This window comes from Anolis sagrei, chromosome 1 (genome assembly GCF_037176765.1).
Source record: "Anolis sagrei isolate rAnoSag1 chromosome 1, rAnoSag1.mat, whole genome shotgun sequence".
In the NCBI taxonomy this organism is placed as follows: Eukaryota; Metazoa; Chordata; class Lepidosauria; order Squamata; family Dactyloidae; genus Anolis; species Anolis sagrei.
Genome location: NC_090021.1, coordinates 189,288,894 through 189,309,003, shown reverse-complemented (window position 1 = coordinate 189,309,003; position 20,110 = coordinate 189,288,894). Strand labels below are relative to the sequence as shown.

Here is a 20,110-nt window from a genome sequence, read left to right as displayed (position 1 = left end):
AAGGCACACTAGAAAACATACTAGAAAGTCAACGTATTAGGAAGACAATATACTATGGCTGTTTTTATCTGCCACAAAAATCTGGTGTCACAAACACATATGATTATTTATTGGAAATCTTAAGGGTTGCCAAATTTCATCTTCATTTTCATCTATTATCCTCTATCCTTCAGTTCTTGCACAATTTAAAACATGGTCAGTGCTAAACACCTGTTGCCAACCAAGGTCCCAAAGCTACTTAGATTACATAGTAGGAATAAGGCACTAATGAAATCAAATATTCATCTGATGGACTGAGCTATAGGAATCTCCAGGAGTGAACTAAATGCCTAGTCTCATTCTTTTGCATTGTGCATCATCATGCTAAGTAAAATGTTCATTCATGGCAAATGTTTGCTTAGAAGAAAAGATACAAAGTTCATAGTGAAATAAATGACTTTTGTGGAAATAACTCTGTCATCAATCTGTCACAGTTATTATTTCCTCAGAACCAACTGTTTAGATAAATTACAACTAAAATTTGCCTTTAGAATTATGGCTATTTTATATCCAACAAGGTTGACTATTTACTCTTTTAAGTTGAGTTTGAATTAGATCACATTACCATGATTTAAAGTTTTGGGGAAAATTCTTATATTATAACACTGCACACTTTTTCAGGATATTGAATATATTTTAAACTTGTTTAATAGCCTTCACCTAATCTTGCAAAAATGGGCTCATTATTCTTTAGACTATCTGCAGACAGCATTCTGTTCACTTACAAGCCACATTTATTTTTGGTTATATCGCCTCTTTTAAACAAGGAAGTAATTTATGGGTTTTTACCTAAAATCTGAATTTCCATTATAAGAAGAAAAATAAGTCCAAAAATGCACACATAAGTTATCATTTTCTACCATGATGTGAATTTTGCAGTCAGCTCCCGTTCTTCCTGATTTGTGACACCATATGCAAACTACTCTCAGTTTCAAGTGAGACCTTTTCACTGGACAGAACTCCGTTTAGCAAGAAAAAAACAGTTTAATTTGTTTTGTTACTTGCCTTCCAGTAAACATTGACTAGTGGTAATTCTATCCTAGTATTTTCTTAGCAGTATTTATTCAGGAGGATAAATTGCCTTCCTTTGAAGCTCAAAGAGTGATTTGCCCAAGGTAATCTACTTCGCTTTTGTGGCCAAATCGGGATTTGAATTCCGATCTACTGGCGTCCTGGTCCAACACTCAAACCACTGCAGCATTCTGACTCTTGGTTATGTGCATGTCTCTTTAAGTAACTAGTCAACTTATGGCTACCCCGTGAATCTCAAAGGGTTTCTAAGGGTGCATCTTCACTGGTACTTTATGCTGAAAGGGGGCCAAATCAGCCCTGTGGCGGTTGCATAATGAAGGATCTGACTGAGATTAACGTAGCCTTGAACCACATTAACAAAAGATGCAGGATACTCTGGAGCTTTTCCAAAAATTACAGAGTAAACTATGACTTTGGGCAACTTTGTAATCAATTGTGCTACATCTTATTTGAGAAGTAGCCACAGCTGATGTGTAACCAACTGTGCCATCGTGCTCAGGCAGCCTGGGAACAGGAAATGACACTTTAATCTTGCCCCTCAATTATTTGCGTAGCCAAGCACAAAAATGACCTGTTTGTCACTCAGCACACGATTGATGAGGTGACAAGCTGATCAGAGTAGGAAGGGGAAAAAGTAGAAAGAGAATCTTTCTTTCCCCCTCTCCTCTGTCACATCATCACTCTAGATGTTGTCACTCAAGGTGCTGAGCAAGAAATAGCATAATTTTCATGCCTGCTGGGAACAGCAAATGCCTGATTGAAGAAGGAAAGGTAACGGTCATGGTTGAATAGTACAGAACTGGTTCCAGCACCACTTAGCCATGTAGCTGTCATGTAGCTTGTGACCATGCAGTTTAGCCTCCATCTAGATCTCAAACTAGCTTAAGGGCATGGAGTAAAGGCCTCTGGTGATGTTAATCTGGAGTATTCCACTCTGAATCAGCATCACCATTTCTATCCATTCGAGATGCACCCTTAGAAAATTAATTGGTTTTGTCAATTTTTACTCTGAAATACACCCAACTAAAATTTATTGCTGCATTCCATACAAATACTAACCAGGGCTGAACCCCTTTAGATTCCAAAATTAGACAAGATTTGGTGTCTTTAGAGCAGAGCTTTCCAAACATTTCATATTCGTGACACAGTAATTCAGCTTTACTAGCCAACTGGAGGTTAAACCAACCCCTTATAAGAGATACAAACACATAAATAAGTAGTGATAACAAAATCCATGGGAACTCAACGTATTTCATGAAAATCATTAATTTATATATTTTAAAATATATTATTTATTATTTATTTCGTATAGATTGAGAGGTATCTCATTATTGGGTTGTGTAGGTTTTTCGGGCTGTATGGCCATGTTCTAGAAGCATTTTCTCCTGATGTTTCGCCTACATCTATGGCAAGTATCCTCAGAGGTTGAGAAGAGAGAATGCTTCTAGAACATGATCATACAGCCCAAAAAAACCTACAACAACCCAGTGATTCTGGCCATGAAAGCCTTCTCATTACGTTTGCAAAGTTTAAAAACCTGGCATTCTGTTAAATGCCCTTTGACCAGTAGCTACACACTGAAACCAATACACTATTTTATTTATTGTGTCAGGAGCGAACCAAGGGTAAAATTGTGATGTATTTGAGAAAACACAAAGTTTAAAAACCTGGCATTCTGTTAAATGCCCTTTGACCAGTAGCTGGCCACTATCCTAGCGCTTGAGTGGGAACTGTGCAGTGCTCCAGAACTGCGTTTCCCAGTAGGTCTGGCTGATGGGGTCAATGATGACATATGGTGCAATTCAACAAGATCTTAAGGTCTACGCAATCCCACCTGCTTCCTAGGTGTTAATACACACTAGTCAAGGCAGTAAGCAGCTGGGAATGTTCATTAATTTCCATCTAGGAAGAGAAAGAAATGTGCATGAATACTACCAACTTCTGACTAATGATAGTATTTTCTCAGCCTTCATGCATGCTGCGGTCTCTGTGCATTTATTATCTAGTTTCTGAATAGTGGGCAGTTTGGCTGCATGATCATTTCCTACGTTACACATTCCTTTTTCTTTGATATCTGCTGGGATATTGAAAAGGTGTCATGATCTACTCAGAACCTAGAAGTAAAGGGCTACGGGTAGCAACATTACCTGTAACAATCAGATAACATTTAGGGATAATGAAGGTATGTCTATGTTCCTTTTGTTGGAAATAGCAACCTTCTACAAGTCTCCAATATTAGTGATTTGTTATGTATATAATTTAGATTGCTTACGATGTGTGTATATATGTATATTGGTATGCAGTTTTCCTTAACTCACTGTTGTGGGAAGGGCTGCAGGCCATGTGTACAAATCTGGGATTTTCAGGACTCCATTTTAGAAACAGTACAGTTTAGACACCAGTAGAAACAGTATGCTTTTAGAAGACTGTAGAAACAGAATACTTTAGAAACAGAGACTCCATTAGACTCGCAGACCAAAGAGATTCCCTGTGTTATCAACTCAGAGAAATCACTTCCTATGTGTAACTGGATTGATATGCGAAGTACCTATATGCTGACTACATGAAGTTTGTGGGTAAACCAAGTGTGTTATTTTAACGAAGACTACTTTTTTTTTGTTCTCTTGAGAGCTCTCTCTTTCTCTGTCTTCTGTGCAATGGCATATCATTGTTCCTAACAGTTCTAGGTATATCAGTTTAACAGCTGAGAAACCTAATTACCTTGCATGAATGCTGGTGAATATTTACCATTAGGGAGAAGGCTGAATAAAGTGAGTCTTTAACTCTTCTCAGGGAGATTCCTAGTTTTTCCAAATGGTAATGAATGCCATTTTCTAAAAGGTTATGTCATTATTTTTCCAAAACCTTTTGTGAAGAAATGCAAGGTGTCATCAGCTTTCCTTTTTGTTCTGGAGGCCATTTTCTTACATTTTTCTATATATGGTTCACCCCCCCCCCCCCAAAAAAAAAGAGGAATCAGAAAGGAATGAGTAACACAACACGAAAAGGCATACGACAAGCAATTCTAATGAGTAATGGTGGAAGCAGAACAACTATTAATATTCCTTTTTAAAAAAACCTCCAAGCTTACCATATCTACAATTAACTGACATTGGGAGTTATTGAAAGTGGCTGTAAGTATTATTTTTGTCAGACTGTGTGTTGTTTGGCAGTGAGGGGTTGCTGTCATTCATTTCCATCAAGAACAAACAAAAGCCCTGCTGTGGCCACGCTTTTCCCTGCAATCTTATGAATACCTCTAAAGAAATACAGCACTGTGCTCCAGTGGATTTCAACAGAAAGGTCATGCTATTTTACTTTTTGTCTCCACAGTAAGTAACCTTTCAAACGGCAACTTTCAATTATCTATGTGGCAAGGAAATTGAGCCCCTTACGGGTCTGTTGATTGACCTGGAAGCTTTTGAAAAAAATTAATGCAGTTAAGAGGGGAAAGCATGAAGAAATTATACACTATTGGTATTATTCTTTTCAAAATGTGGACCATTTGTTCAAAAGAGATTAAGGGTATTTCAAAAACAAAGTGGCTAAGAAAAAAGAAAGAAAGTCATAATCCTACACAAGTCCAGTCACAGTAAAACCATGGCCATAATTCAGTGAAAGTTAAGCAGCTTTAGGTTACTGAGTCCAACTGCCTAATAAGACCAAAGGATTTTAGTCCGGAATAGATTTAGCTGAGAATTTAGTGGCACGTATAATTGAAATGCTTGTTTACAAGGAAATCAAGTTGGAAGGAGATGGCTTATCCATAAGGAAAAAGCATGGAGTTGGAAAGATGGTACGAGTAAAATATATTTAAATCAACGTGGAAAAGGATTTTGATTTTGATTAATGACCAAGGCAAATATTTCTGGGAAAATAGTGTATTCTGAAATAGCAGAACACTTTCTTAAATGATTGTTATATGGGAATGTGGATTTTCAAATAAATTCTTACTTTAACCTTATTTTCCATTTCCTTGTGCTCCTCAAGAAAGTCTTCATTTTCTTTTAAAGATGAACCACGGTCTTGTTTATGGAAATAATCTTTTATATTCTTCTTGTACCAAGAAGTTACCTGAAAACAAAAACATTTAATAGTTATAAGCAATGAACAATGTCAGTCATGGTCTGAGTGACTTCTGATGGTGATGCAGAATTGTTTTGTTTTCTCTCCCCCCTGTAGTATATTACATACCCCCCGAATTTGCTTTGGAGAGACTTCAGATGAATAAAATGAAATTTTTCATTATTTTCATTTACAGATACACTTTTTTTTCATTCGTAGAACAATGGAGCACTCCACCTTTCTACAGACTTTTAAGTGGTGATATTGATAAAGTCAGTTTTCAGCCTATCAAGGCTGAAACGGGTTTTACGTTAATTTGATGAATTTTAGTGTTTTCATTATTCTTTGTTTGTGTGTGTTTGTGTGTGTATATAACAAAGTATTATCTTATAGTACTATTATCCTAATTTAATTGTTATAGCTGCATCCCGTGAAATTATGGCATTTGTAGGTCCGATCACTCTCTGGTTGAGAAGCCTAAATGCTCCTCCCGAAACTGCCAATCCCAAGATTCCATAGGAGATTTCCTAGCAGTTATTGTAGAATAGTAGTGCTATAACTGTGTAATCATCATCAACATCTTTATTTATATCCCACCACCATCTCCCTGGAGGGACCCAGGTCTGCTCACAAAGGCACTCTAGGGTGCCACACATAAAATAGAAATACATAAGAATAAAAACAGTACAGCATACATTTAACCAAGTACAAGTGAATGGACAACGCCATCAACTGATAAAATTTTAGATTTAAATGCAGTAATACCTGCAAATAAACTGGGCATCTTCAAAACAACTAAAGGGCCAGAGTAACAATTAGTCCTCACATGTAGCCATAGTGGACTACTCAGGGTCAAAGGTCCATTAAAATAGCCAAGTTTTTAGGCTAGACCAAAAGGTTTGGAGAGTGGGGGCTAACGTAATCTCTCTAGGAAGGGCATTCCTGAGCCAGACGGCCACCACTGAGAAGGCCCTATCTCTTGTCCCCACCAACCGCACCTGAGACGGTGGCAGGACCGAGAGAAGGGCCTCCTCGGCAGATCTCAGATCCTGCACTGGTTCATAGAAGGAGAGGCAGTCTGGAAGGTAGGTATAATGTGATAAGGACCTGAGTGGGGATTTAAAGAGCATTTTGCAGGACGTTTGTGCTATATGGGAAAGAAGGGAAAGCAAGCTCTCATATGCCTAATATTCACAAATTCATTAAAGTTCTGAAAGCTCTAACTCATGACCCAGGATCCAAGAGTCTTCTTATGCCAGATTTGACTACTTCTGCCAATATGAGAAATCCCATTCTTCTTCCATTGCTGCTCCCCAGAAAGTATATAAACCTGCTGAGCATGTTTTGGTAACACAGAAAGTCATTGAGAATGGGAAGAGGAAGAGAAAAAAGTCCTGACTTCATTGGTATTGGATAGAGAAGTATACCATTGGATCTTGGCCATAAAGTGTACAGGCAGCCTTTCTCCGGATAATCAGTAAATTGGGCCCATCTGCAGTTCCTATTGCTTATACCAGATAATGCATGTGTAAAGGTTGACCATGTGTGATTTTTCTTTCCTGAGCCTCATATCATGCCTGAGCAATCACATAAAGTCTGAGTAATACACTTATATACACAGAATTTGTTATCATACAAGTTAAAATGCAGGTCACCTATTTTAATCACGTATTAAATAATTACCCACAGCTAGGCCACCGTCGAACAAAGAGTATTCATGCTTAACCCCCATTAATTTCAGAGAAGCTTAAGCATGCATAACTGCACTGAACTGAGGTCGTACTCTTGCTTTCTCTGTTCCCGACTAAACTACAAAGTATTCCTCTAAGAATATTCTGACAGTAAACAAGAATACTTCCAACAAACTCTGCAACAACACACTTGGCAAATTACCCAAGGAGTTCAACATAGCTAGGGATATAAAAGAGATAATTAATGTAATTAAATTTTAATTCGATGTCACATCACAAAGCTGTTTTGTAAGTGCTTCCAATTTATTCATTTTGATGTTGTTCCACATTCAAGGACCAACTTTATTTTTAACTCCTGGTACTGGAGAACTGAATACATATATGGGTTTATCCAGAATGATAAAGATGCTCAGTAACAACACAGACTTTCACAGCAAAGAGGTTAATGGTTCAGTTCATATATAGTGAGAAACTCATGTTTCATCATTACAAGAGTGATCAAGCGGCTCACTTGATTGTTCTTGAAATGATGCCCTCTCACCTTCCTTCTTATGCTTCAAACATGAAAACCACCAAATTAAAAGATGGTGTTTCCAAATTCAGTCAGCTGGGGTAGAAATTTATCACCCCCTTTACAACACTTGCCCAGATACAGACAGAACACAATTTTCCTCAATGAATGCAAGTAACAACATTCACATCCATACAGTTTTGTACCTAGGCACTTCACTCCAAACTTCTGATAAAGTAGACTTAAGATGATGGATGGCTATGCTACCAGCTTCCTTGTCTCAGTTAGGGTGGATCTAGAAGGACTGATTCTCCAAAGCTGATTTGGCATGGCATATGCTGGATCTGCCCCAAATATGGTTTATGCAAGGAGTTCCCTAAGGGAATACCCGCTGCCCAGTGGTCAGTGTAGCTGCAGCCTTAGTTTCAAAGGTGCTACAAGATCCTATTTGCATACTGATCCATACTAACATGGCTATGTCTTTAAATTCTACCTTCCTTCTTTGGAAGTGAATTTAGGCAGGAGGAAGGAGATTAGATTAATCATCTTTTAATTTTCAGCAAACCAATTTGCCACTTGGTTCAAATGTAGCAAACTGTGGTTTTATACAAGCCTGTCTTTAGTCATCCTGATTTGTGACTATCCACACACACACACATTCCTTTAAAACATAAACAAATAAATAGGCGGCAAATTAAAAATTGAGCCATAACCAAGCTCTTTTTCTGGCAGAAACCGTTGCATGACCTGTTGGCCCTTGTTACCTCCAACCAACCAGTTCTAGCCGTCCCTAATTCTTTCCCATCTCCAGTGTGAATCTACCCATTTGAGACGGCCACATGTAAAAACTTTGGGTAAAATGCAATTTTTTAAAAAGCGGTTTAAGGGTCAAGAATAGGTTATGATGTGAATTGCCATATTGTGTGGCAGGATAGTGAGCAATACAAGGTGGATATGATTATTTCTGTCTGCTTCCAGCAGACCAATAAAAACATTTTTAGGGAAGTCATAGGGGTATGTACAAGGAAACTTGGGAAGGAAGGACATATAACAATACTTAATAATGAGCCATGGTTGATGGGGTGCAATAAGGAGAGAAAGGTGAACAGTTTTTAAGAGCTCAATTTCTTTTATCTTTTTTGTAGTATACCCTAATAATGACATTATCTGTCACTTGTTCTGCATGTGTGTAGTTTTGATGTATGGTGAACTACTTCAGATGAATGAATTATGAGCATATTTTTCAAATGCGCTCTTTGAAAAAATGTGCACATACTGGGATTTCCTTCTTACATGGAAGCCTATAAATGTATGTATTTCTGATCACAACTTGTTGCAAGAGTCATTATTGGTTCCAGCCTGTATGACTTATATGATTTTTTAAAGAAAAAACCCTCTGTGGTGCAAATTTCTCACATATCACCTTCAATGGAGCGTAATCCGAAAGTAATGAGTGTTGGTGCCAAACTGAAGGATAATGTGAATGGTTTTACGCAGCAAAATGATGCTATCTTTTCTTCTAACTCGTTCATTATAGTGAGTGAAAACATCACATTTTCAACTTTCTAGCTTGCTGTCTGAGGTGCCTATGCTTGCCTGTCATCTGTCTGTCATCCAGCTATCAGATTCACTTTGAAAGGCATGGCAGTCTATGATTGTCAGTTGAAATAGATTAATATGGTATCAACAATGTGCTTCCTGGTAGAGGTGTGCAATTTGGCCAATAGACATGTCATTTTGGAATCCATTGTCGGCTAGCCCCTCATTCTGTTTACTAGGAAGTTACTCGAATCTGGAGGGGTGTTGCCATTTTCATTTGGCAAAGATTCAGCCCATTGGCTACAACACAAAGCTTTAAAGGCTCAATCCTCAGCCATTTTAAGGCCTATCTACATGAAATCTACCTTGGTTTTAGACCCCATTTACACATGCAGACCTGCGAAGTTTCAGAACCATTCAGCAATTTACTGATTTTTAAGAATTATTTTAAGTTTTTACCATAACATTTTAAAAATAAGACAAACCACAATATAGGGTTCTGGGGATTGTAGTTGCCGGGTGTGTACATTCTCAGCCAATCAGTGCGTGGACACTACCAGACTTTTTATTGACTAAGAAACAAAGAGAGAGAGAAACTTCAACTCCCATCATGCTCCATGAGGAACTCAGACTTTTCAATGCCTTCTCCATGCAAGTGCTGATGGGAAAGCGAGTTATCAGCAGAGCCCTCTCTGGAGACGAAGCCTAGGAAACTTTCCAAAAAGAAAAGGACATTGAGATGAAGAAAAAGATGCTGCAATAATCCCATCTTGTCCAGAAGTCCCGCAGCAGCCCCTGCCTCAGGTATATTGCAGACATAACTCTTTCTTCTCCTGTAGCCAATAAAAACTGGATCTCTTAATCCATTTTGCTAAGCTTTTTGTCTCCCTCCTCCCTGTTATATTTTAGGAGATTGTATTAAACGGACCACCAAATATTAGAAATCATTTTCATTCAAACTGATTAGGGCCCAAGCCTACTTCCTGGTATTGTCAGCTCTATTGTTGTGCTCAGCAGCTTTCCTCTATATGACTCAGAAGAATTCTCTATTGCAAGAGTGGGCAACTTTTGACCTTTCAAAGGCTATTGGATGGCAGTTCTTACCAGCCCCTCTACAATGTATAGCCAATTTAGAGGGGTAATAGGGCTTGCAGTTCAACAATATCTGGAGGGCCATGTGTTATCCACTCTAGGAAATATTTGGACTAACTGGCTGTGGCAGGAAGATGGAGGAAATGCAGTTTGTTTGTACATGACTCTCTGTTTAAGCTCACCATAAAGTTGAAATATTGAGCTAGCTTTGGAAAAATGAGAAGAATCACAGGCAAATAACAAGCTCATGTTCAGTTACAAAAAATCTTCGGAAGGAGAACTGAGGTCAAAGCAAGGCACAAGGGCTTCTTATGGAATGGATTCAGGAATGGCAATTCTCCCTTTCTAGTAGGAAGGAAGGGAGGGAGGGAGGGAGGGAGGAAAGGGGAGCCGAGGGTTGTTGGTTGCCACAGGGCACTACTGCATTCAGAAGCTTGCTTCTGTATAGAGGTTATTTGTGAATTATGAATCTACCTGTTTAGAGTTATGCAATACCATAATCTGAATCAGCAATTCTCAAACTCTGCCCTGACCTTCAAAACTCTTGAAAAACTATTACATAATTCAAAACACATAACTAATTCACATTTATTAAACTGTGAATTCTCTTCTGCCTCCTCCCTCTTCTCTGCCTTTTCATCTTCACACGCCCCATAGTGGGCTCCTATAGCCTATAAGGCAGTGGTTCTCAACCTTCCTAACGCCGCGACCCCTTAATACAATTCCTCATGTTGTGGTGACCCCCAACCCTAAAATTATTTCCTACTTCATAACTGGAATTTTGCTACTGTTACGAATCGTCATGTATATCTGATAGGCAGGATGTATTTTCATTCTCTGGATCTTGGGAGTTGTAGTTTCTGGGATTTATAGTTCACCTACAATCAAAGAGCATTCTGAACTCCACCAGAGATTGAATTGACCCAAATTGGCACACAGAACGCCCATGACCAGCAAAAAATAATGAAAGGGTTAGGTGAGCATTGGCCTTGAGTTTGGGAGTTGTAGTTCACCTATCTCCAGAAAGCACTGTGGACTCAAACAATGATAGATCTGGACTAAACTTGGCATGAATACTCAATATGCCCAAATGTGAACACTGTTGGGAGTTTGGGGAAAACAGACCTTGACATTTGGGAGTTGTAGTTGCTGGGATTTATAGTTCACCTACAATCAGAGAGCATTCTGAACCCCACCAACGATAGAATTGGGCCAGACTTCCCACACAGAACTCCCATTACGAGCAGAAAATACTGTGCATCCTGATGGTCTTTAGTGACCCCTCCGACACCCCAACACGACCCCCAAGGGGTCCCGACCCCCAGGTTGAGAAACACTGCTATAAGGCATACATGGCATCTAGGTTTGTGGTCCCCTTGTACATTCTGCAGTATCCTCTCTAGGTCCCTCCAGTGTAACTCTACAGTTGTGTCTAAACTGCTATATAAACATCTCATGTAATCCAGTTCAAAGCAGATAATGTGGATTATCTGCTTTCATAATCTGTATTATAAAACATTGTAGATCCAGTCCATCTCACGCTAAAATTAAAAACCAGTTCATCTTAAAGATGGTACTACATTTCTTTTTTCCATCTACTTCCTTTTTCCTTTTTATGCTAAAACAGACTAACATGGCTACTTCTTTGGAAATTACCTTCATGGGTCTAGTATCACAATGGCTTAGGTAATCCCCTCCCAATACACACACAGATCCGGGGCCATTCATTTCCAAGACGCAGAGCTTTGGGGGACAAGTAAGGATGTGTATGTACTATGCAACACTGTCACAAATATCAAGTAATGGTTTCATGTGGCCAACAGAGATTTGTTCTATCTTTCTTATTTGAAATTGACATAGCAAACAAGATAATTAAATTCCTGTTGCTGGCAACCTTATACCAGATGTTACCAAAGGAAATAGATTAAGAAATTATTTTCAACTAGTTGCAACAGTGCATATGAGAGTATGCATAATGACATGGAAGCATTAAGTTCCAAGATAGATCCTTGACTGGCCATTTCTCAAGAAAGAGAACAGAACAATGACCAAGTTGGTGTCACACTGAATCTCACAAGCTATGATTTCTGATGTCTTCCTGACTTGCATAGTAATGGCAGTAGCCTCATGTTTTGTATTTTCCCCATTATATTACTTGTATCTTAAAATTGAGATTGTTCTCAGCTACTAGTCTATAGCCAAAGGCTGTGAAGATGACACTTCTGAAGGAAAGCAGGATTTGTCATTCTGGATAGAGATCAATCTAGTCAAGAAACTGGTAAATCTACTCCTCCCGTGGGCAATTCTTACCATCTGATGGATGCTTCAGAATCCCTAGCAAGCCTAGGCAAAGGCATAACACTTGACTTGTGGGATTTTATATAAAAATGCAGAGGACAATTTGTGATTTATAATGTACCCATAGTGCATTACAAAACAGGTAATATGCCACTCTCCAGGGGACTATTTCAGGAGCTTTGAGATGAATTCACAATACCATGCTATTTGCATATTAAATTTATATGCCCTGTCTGCCATCCATTTCAGGCAGGGCATAAAACACTACTTTCTTATGTGTTTATTAAGATGATTTCTATATAATATTATATGACTTTTCAGTTTAAACTAAATATGCTTCCCTTACTATGAATTACAACCTGTCTTTAACAGGTTGATTCTATTTAACCTGTGGGGATACTATAAGAACAGCCTAAAATATTGTGTTACCTGACCAAGAAATGCAGCCCACTACATCCTGCTCTGAGTCCAGTTTTACATCCTTCACGGTCTAGTCTTTCTTCTTCTTCAACATGGTGCGATTCACAATGCCTACAATTCACTGCTCCCCTGCTATCTACTGCCTACGTAGAACCCTTTTTTCTCAACCACTACTTTGCTTCCCCCAAAATAAGACACTGTTTTATATTAATTTTTCCTCAAGAAGACACATTATAGCTTATTTTCAGGGGATATCTAATTTTTATTAAGAACTAGCTGTCCCCTGCCATGCGTTGCTGTGGCCCAGTCTGTGTATATGTGTTTTGTGTGTGTGTGTGTGTGTGTGTGTATGGTTTTGCGCATGCAATGTAATTTTTGTTTTTTGGCTTTTTAAGTCTCTTCTGTTGTGTTTTTCAGTGTTTTTATGACTGATGGTCACTCGTTGGCCTGATAGGTGTATTGTGTCCAAATTTGGTGTCAATTCATCCAGTGGTTTTTGAGTTATGTTAATCCCACAAATGAACATTACATTTTTATTTATATAGATGATGCAACAATCTACAGCAGCTTTACTGGTGTTTGTGTGGGGTGAGAAAGACCCACAGACTGTTGCTGGTTGGTGCTGGGTGAGAGAGACCCACAGTGATGAGCAAAATGGCAGCCACAGCTTTACTTCTTCCCCCTGAGGACAAACAATACCTAAACACAAATACCTAAACACAATCCCTGCTCCTCACTTCACTGAGAGTTTTACTTTGACTTTCTATATCTCCCTCTATGCCTCAGCTTGCAACATGCACAGAACAACCAGGACCTGACAGGGGGAGCTGACCTTGTTGATAGGGCTGCCTGCACCTCTTCAATCTTCTTTCCTGCTCCATGCCAGTACACTGCATAGCCACTTCTGTCACTATGTCTTCTTTTCAGGATATGGCTTATACTGTGTAATCGCTTAGAAATCCAGCTACAGCTTATTTTATGGGTATGTCTTATTTTTGGGGAAACATGTTGGGTGAGATGGCCCTGGAAAGCTATAAAGGTGCCATTGTCTGGTTTGCTGCACCAGCAAATGCTATTTCAAGTTGCAATGAAGCAGTGGCTACACTATAGCTGGGCTTAGCCAGAAAATATACATTTCTCTTGGTAGGTAGGAAACTGGTGGTTGGTGGGATCAGCAGTAGCAGCCATGGGTGTGTCCACACATGATGTACCATTCTCTCCAATTTTCTGCCTGAGACAAAATGTTCAACATATCTCATGGTAACTGGATACTCTGTCAATCTTTATTTAATTATATAACCGGGTGAGGGTTGGCTTTTTTAAAAAAAACAAAACCTTGATGTCCTTTTCCTAGTGAGTATAAGAATGTAAGAAGAACCATGTTGGATCAAAACAAAGATCTATATAATCCACACAGTGGCCAATCATTATAAAAATATGATCACATAAAATGTTACTATGGCTTTATCAAAAATACCAGAGTTCATTGAGTAGATTCACATGTGTGCAAAGCAATACAGAGACACAGAATAACCTTCAACCTAGACTGAGTTCATCATTTTAGTGGAATTTTTTTACAGATGTGTGTGTGTGTGTGTATTCTCTTAATCTTGCTGTTGTTGCTATCTGCCTTCAAGTCATCTCTGAGTTGTGACAAACCTACCATGAGGATTTACTTGAATGACTTGTTCAGAGGGTGGTTTGCTTTTGTTTTCCTCTGAGATTGAGAGAGTGTGACTTGCCTAGAAACACTCAGTGGATTACTACGGGTGATTGGGGATTCGAACTTTAATCTTGTAATATCTAACAGTCAAACCACTATGCCATACTGGCTCTGCCTTCTTTTACCAATATCGGTTTGAGAGCCTTTAGTCAGAATGTAACAGTGCTGGCACACTCCACATAAGGATACAGATATATTAGAAACATTTCCAATTTCTATCATTCAATCTCCAAAATGTCAAGCTTTGCACTCTGTTCCTTTACAGGTCCTTGGCAAAGTTAATTAAATGCTGAAGCATTGTTGCAAGGTTTTGCACTGGTATTAGTTACATTGGGTAAAGATAAGGAAGAAATGTGCCAAAGGAAATCTTTCACATAATTTAGGTTGTGCTAATTAATTACCTAGCAGCCAGTGTAGCACAGCAATTTGTGCACTCTGGTCACTGAAAATAAATGAAAACTTACCTGGTCACCATTAGACCATTAGTGTGCACCATTAGTGTGCACTAGAGACCGGAGCTGAATCCCCACTAAGCCATGGAAAGCCACTGTGTGACCTTGTGCAAATCACTCAGGACCCTTCCAGACAGGGCCTATATCCCAGGCCCTGTTGAATTTTTACTTGAGGCATCCAAATGACGCTTCAGATAAAAGCAAAGTAATTCAAGACAAAGTAGGTAAACCCTGCTTTGTCCCAAATTATTTGATTCGGGCCTTCCTGTAAGGTCTGGTTCTAATGGGGAATAGGCCCTGTGGGGACTCGTTCCCATATAGTCCTGGGACTACCCAAAAGCCTGGAGAACTGAGGAAGGCACCCCTCCCAAAGCCTTAGAAATAAAGGAAAACTTATTGGGTCAATATTAAGCCTCTCTGCAGGCTTCCTGGAATGTACCAATAATGTGCCAGGAGACAGGGCCAGTTCGCTCATGACCCCCCCTCCCCCCAGCCTCCTAGCACATTATTGATATGTCCCAGGAGGCCTGCAGAGAGGTCAAATGGAGATCAGGTAAGTTTTCATTTATTTTTAAGGCCTTTTTGGGAGGGGCAATGCCATCTCAAAAGTTTTCAGAATGGCATGGGGACAGCCAACGAGCAAAACCCAGTTTTCTTTTGGGGTGTGGGGACTTAACCCACTTCGAAGTGCAATCTGGAAGCGCCCTCATTCTCAACCGCAGAAAACGTTGTGAAAAGTTAGACTTTAGTTGAAAATAGCTTGAATGCACACAGCAGCAGCAACAATTATCTACCATTAAGAACTGCTTTACTTTTCATTTTATTATTATTTTAAAGAAATTGTAACAAAAAGAAACCTGTCTTATCAGGTCAAATACATTGGAATGTTAGACTGTCTTGGTATACATTAGTATACAGTTCATCCTTATTTAGTTGCTGGTAAATTATCGTTGTCAAAAGTAACTAATGTTATTGTTTGCTTCTCCCCCCCCCCCCCCATTTTTATTTGTCACAGGCAAGAAATATGGATTGCTAGTGGAGACATGCACAAAGGTCTCTTGCCCACTTAAACTGCCATATAATCTAGATTATCAAATCAAATAATCTGGATTTTATATGTCAGTGTAGAAGGGGCCTTAGAGAATTAAAAGAAACCAAATTTTCATAATTAAATCGCTGTTCTACCTCTCTGTTCAAACAATTGTGATATGTCACCCTCAATACTGTATTCATACTCCATATTCTTAGTAACCACCCACCTATAGATTATCCTGCAGTTGTTTTCCAGAATCAGGCAATCTTTTTCCTACCTGGTCTACTAATACAAATTTATAGGAGATTCCTATGAATAGAATGTTTATATAGACAGAAGTGCTATTAAAGGCATCAGCAGTTTAGATTGGTGAGTCATATTTGAAAGAGTTTTTTATGTGGCCATCCAAAATATTTGACCATTTCTAACACAGAGAAATCAGTATTCCTGTGACAGAACAGCTCCTTCAACAGGCCTGAGAAAGATTTTCATTTTTTATAGTACAGCTTCATTGGGGTCAAGTACTATCTAGATGGAAGCTTCAGTTGTCTTTCCCTTATCCTGTTGAAGTATTTTTGATAGTTGTTTTCTCTACATGGTTTTCCATTATGTTTCTTTCATACACGAATGTACAACAGTCCCTCACACTATCATGACGTGTTCCCGTATTTATTGACAATCCATAAATCCAGAAACCCATGCACTGACCTTCGAACATTACCTTTTGAAGATAACAGCCCAACCAAAAGATGTCCTTGGTGTCTTGGTCTTTAGGCCTGTTCCTAGGGTTATTTGGGGCACTGATTCAGAAAATTGAATTGGATTGACTGCATCAGCTCTAGTTTCTTAGATATGGTTCTCATTACTTTCTATGGGCAAGTAGATGAAGACGGGGGGGGGGGGGGGGGAGGGTAAAACTGGTGCCATTTTTGGAATCAGCAGGTCGAATATGCCCATAAATAGGTCTAATATTTGAGGCACCAAAATGTGTGTTTACCCAGTGTTAATGTTCCAGTTCTCTTTCTAATCAGATACTCAGTTTAGAGACAAAGGTGTCCATCACAAAACTGTGAAAAGGTCAGACTACCTATGCATCCTATAGTATAGTAAGGCAGTATATAAATACGGTAAATAAATAAATACTTTTCTCATCTGAAACAGTTTCTGTCATTCAGGTTACTTACGGCTCATCTACACTAGGCTGTTCATCCCAATATAATGGGCTCCAGAGCAGACCCCAATCCAGAATGTTTCCAAATCCCGGATTGTTGTTTACATAGCCAGGGAGCACAGCCACTTCTTAGAAGCTGTGTGCTCCATTCTTTCACCATGTCACTGTCACTCCTAGCCAGCCATGGAGCTCCATGAGAGCACCTCTGCTGGCCACAGAATGGGACATCATCTATGAAAACAACAGCCCTGGATTCGGCACAAATGTGCCAAATTTGGAGCTGCTCTGGGGCACATTTACAGTGGTTAAACTGCTTTATGCTCACAGTATGCCTGTACCAGCAGAAATACAGTGCAATCCAAAGTATCATCAGATTTAATATTTACACTGAATGTTTGAACAAATATTGGGTTCCATCAATATATAGCAATTGAACCTCAGGACTTGTCTGCATACATTTCTATGTGCTGTTACAAATGCACTCATATACACATTATATGGGTGTCTTTTTCCTTCCAGGACTGTACCTGATTTTCCTGATGGTGCCACTGACAAATTTGCAAAACCTGCTCCAGTCCTTGGCGCTGCAGCTTCAGGTATTTGTCCAGTTGCCTTCTCCTGTCTTGGAGAGCTTCAAGGAGACTAGCAATTTTCACGCAGCTATTGTGGGCTCCTTGAATGAATGCTGGATTTATGTTCGGACCATCAGACTTAAATTCTTCTATAAATTCCGTAAGGTCGTGGCTTTTGTTTAAGAGAACCAGAGATTTTTCTAAAAGCTCTGTAAAAGAAGAATTGGGAGGATGCATATTTAAACATTGCCAGTGAATATAATGTATTTAGTGCACAGATATGGACATGAACATGGATATGGACACACACACACACACATGATTGCGCTCTATGCAGTCATGCTGGCCACATGACTTTGGAGGTGTCTATGGACAATGCCAGCTCTTTGGCCTAGAAATGGAGATGAGCACCAACCCCCAGAGTCAGACACAACTAGACTTAATGTCAGGGGGAAACGTTACCTTTATATATATATATATATATATATATATATATATATATGCATATAGATAGAGTTTATGGGGAACAGTATAAGATGAAATTGCCTTGATGGCAGTTAACAACAGCAAAAGTGCAACCGAGAGATGATCTGCATTGCTTTTTAATTTAATGACTATTATGATAATTTGGCTATAATTAATTGCTATTGTTATAACTCTGTGTGTATTTATGGTTTTATATTGTGTTATTGATTTGTGGCATCGAATTGCTGCCTTTGTTAGCTGCTCTGAGTCTCGCCCCCCCCCCCCCCCCCCAGGTTGAGAAGGGCGTGGTAAAAATGCTGTAAATAAATAAATAAAAATAATTGCAGAATTATAACAGTTTGATATCATTTTAACTGTCATATGTTTATCTCAGTGAATTCTACTTTGCCAAAAGGAAAGGGTAAATATCACATAAAACTACAAATCTCAGAATTCCATATCATTAAGCCTGGCAGTGAATGTGGTATCAAACTATAATTCTGCTATGTGGATACAACTGTATTAGTTCCCTTAGGGCAGCATTTCTCAACCTGGAGGTCAGGACCCCTGGAGGGGTCGTGAGGGGGTGTCAGAGGGGTCACCAAAGACCATCAGAAAACACAGTCATGGGAGTTCTGTGTACCAAGTTTGGCTCAATTCCATCGTTAGTGGAATTCAGAATGCTCTTTGATTGTAGGTGAACTATAGATTCCAGCAACTACAACTCCCAAATGACAAAATCAATCCCCCCAAACCCACCAGTATTTGAGCGTATCAGGTATTTGTGCCAAATTTGGTCCAATGAATGAAAATACATCCTGCATGTCAGATATTTACATTGCAATTCATATCAATAGCAAAATTAGTTATGAAGTAGAAACAAAAATAATGTTATGGTTGGGGGTCACCACAACATGAGAAACTTTATTAAGGGGTCACAGCATTAGGAAGGTTGAGAAACACTGCCTTAGGGGGAGAATCCTGGTGGCACAGTGGGTTAAAGCCCTGTGCCAACAGGACTGAAGACCGACAGGTCGCAGGTTCAAATCCGGGGAGAGGCGGATGAGCTCCCTCTATCAGCTCCAGCTCCTCATGTGAGAACATGAGAGAAGCTCCCACAAAGATGATAAGACATCAAATCATCCAGGCGTCCCCTGGGCAACGTCCTTGCAGACGGCCAATTATTTCACAACAGGAGCAGTCGCTCCTGACACGACAAAAAAAAAGGGGGGGGGGAGAGAAAACCAGTACATAAATGTAGTAAATGAATAAATAATAAATAAAATCTATTTGAATATGTGAAAAAAATCTTCACAGAAGTTTGTTTGACCACAGACTTGGCACTACCATTAAATAGGATGAGGCAACTGCCTTAGCTGGCAGAAGCAAAATACCAATAGTATTGTCCTAGATGTTCCACTTCAGCCCTATGGATATTTCCTTAAACTGGCAGATAGAACTATGAGTACTCCAAAACCCGTCTTACTCCCCTAAACTTCTTTTCTACTTACAGATGTGGCGAAGAATGCCCTGCACCATCCCATGCCAGGTATCCAAGTCAAATTAACTATCAACTTGTTCAGCTTTTCTCAGTGCAACAGGAGAGAGGCACCATATTGGCCTCTGGCATCAAAATGTCTCTGCCCAGCCCTATTCTGGTTTATATTGTAACAGGACATAAAAGAGTGAAACAGCTTCTGTTCTTCAACACTGAGTTTCAGTGAACACCAGTGTTTAGCATCATTACTATCCTTGATCCGGGCTTGTTTCCAATCCCTGCCTCAGGGTGTAATTGCTAAAAGCCAGAAACACTGCAGTTCCCAATGGGAAAGAGAGGGAAGCATACAAACAGAAGGATTCAAAGATGCTTGAATACTGAAACCATCAGAGGGCAGTAGTGACATTCAGAAAATAGCAGCTATTTACTGCCAGGTGACTTCCGATGCAAGCGATCCAGGCTTCTGCATGTTGCTGAGTAGAAGCAATCGCTTCTGAAGCCCTGAATAT

General features: G+C 39.4%; 1 protein-coding gene across 9 annotated transcripts in view; it reads right to left on the bottom strand.

Annotated features, from left to right (window-relative positions):
- Positions 1 to 20,110, bottom strand: part of CCDC141 (coiled-coil domain containing 141) — a 143,065-nt gene that overhangs the window by 54,272 nt on the left and 68,683 nt on the right. For 8 of the 9 annotated variants that reach the window (XM_060779814.2, XM_060779805.2, XM_060779854.2 and 5 more), the window contains exons 6-7: positions 17,594 to 17,847; positions 5,026 to 5,145 (exon numbers count right to left, since the gene is read on the bottom strand). In XM_060779814.2, coding sequence (XP_060635797.2) covers positions 5,026 to 5,145; positions 17,594 to 17,847 — 374 coding nt within the window. The remainder of the gene's footprint in view (positions 1 to 5,025; positions 5,146 to 17,593; positions 17,848 to 20,110) is intronic. The other variant, XM_060779838.2, reaches the window with a different exon arrangement.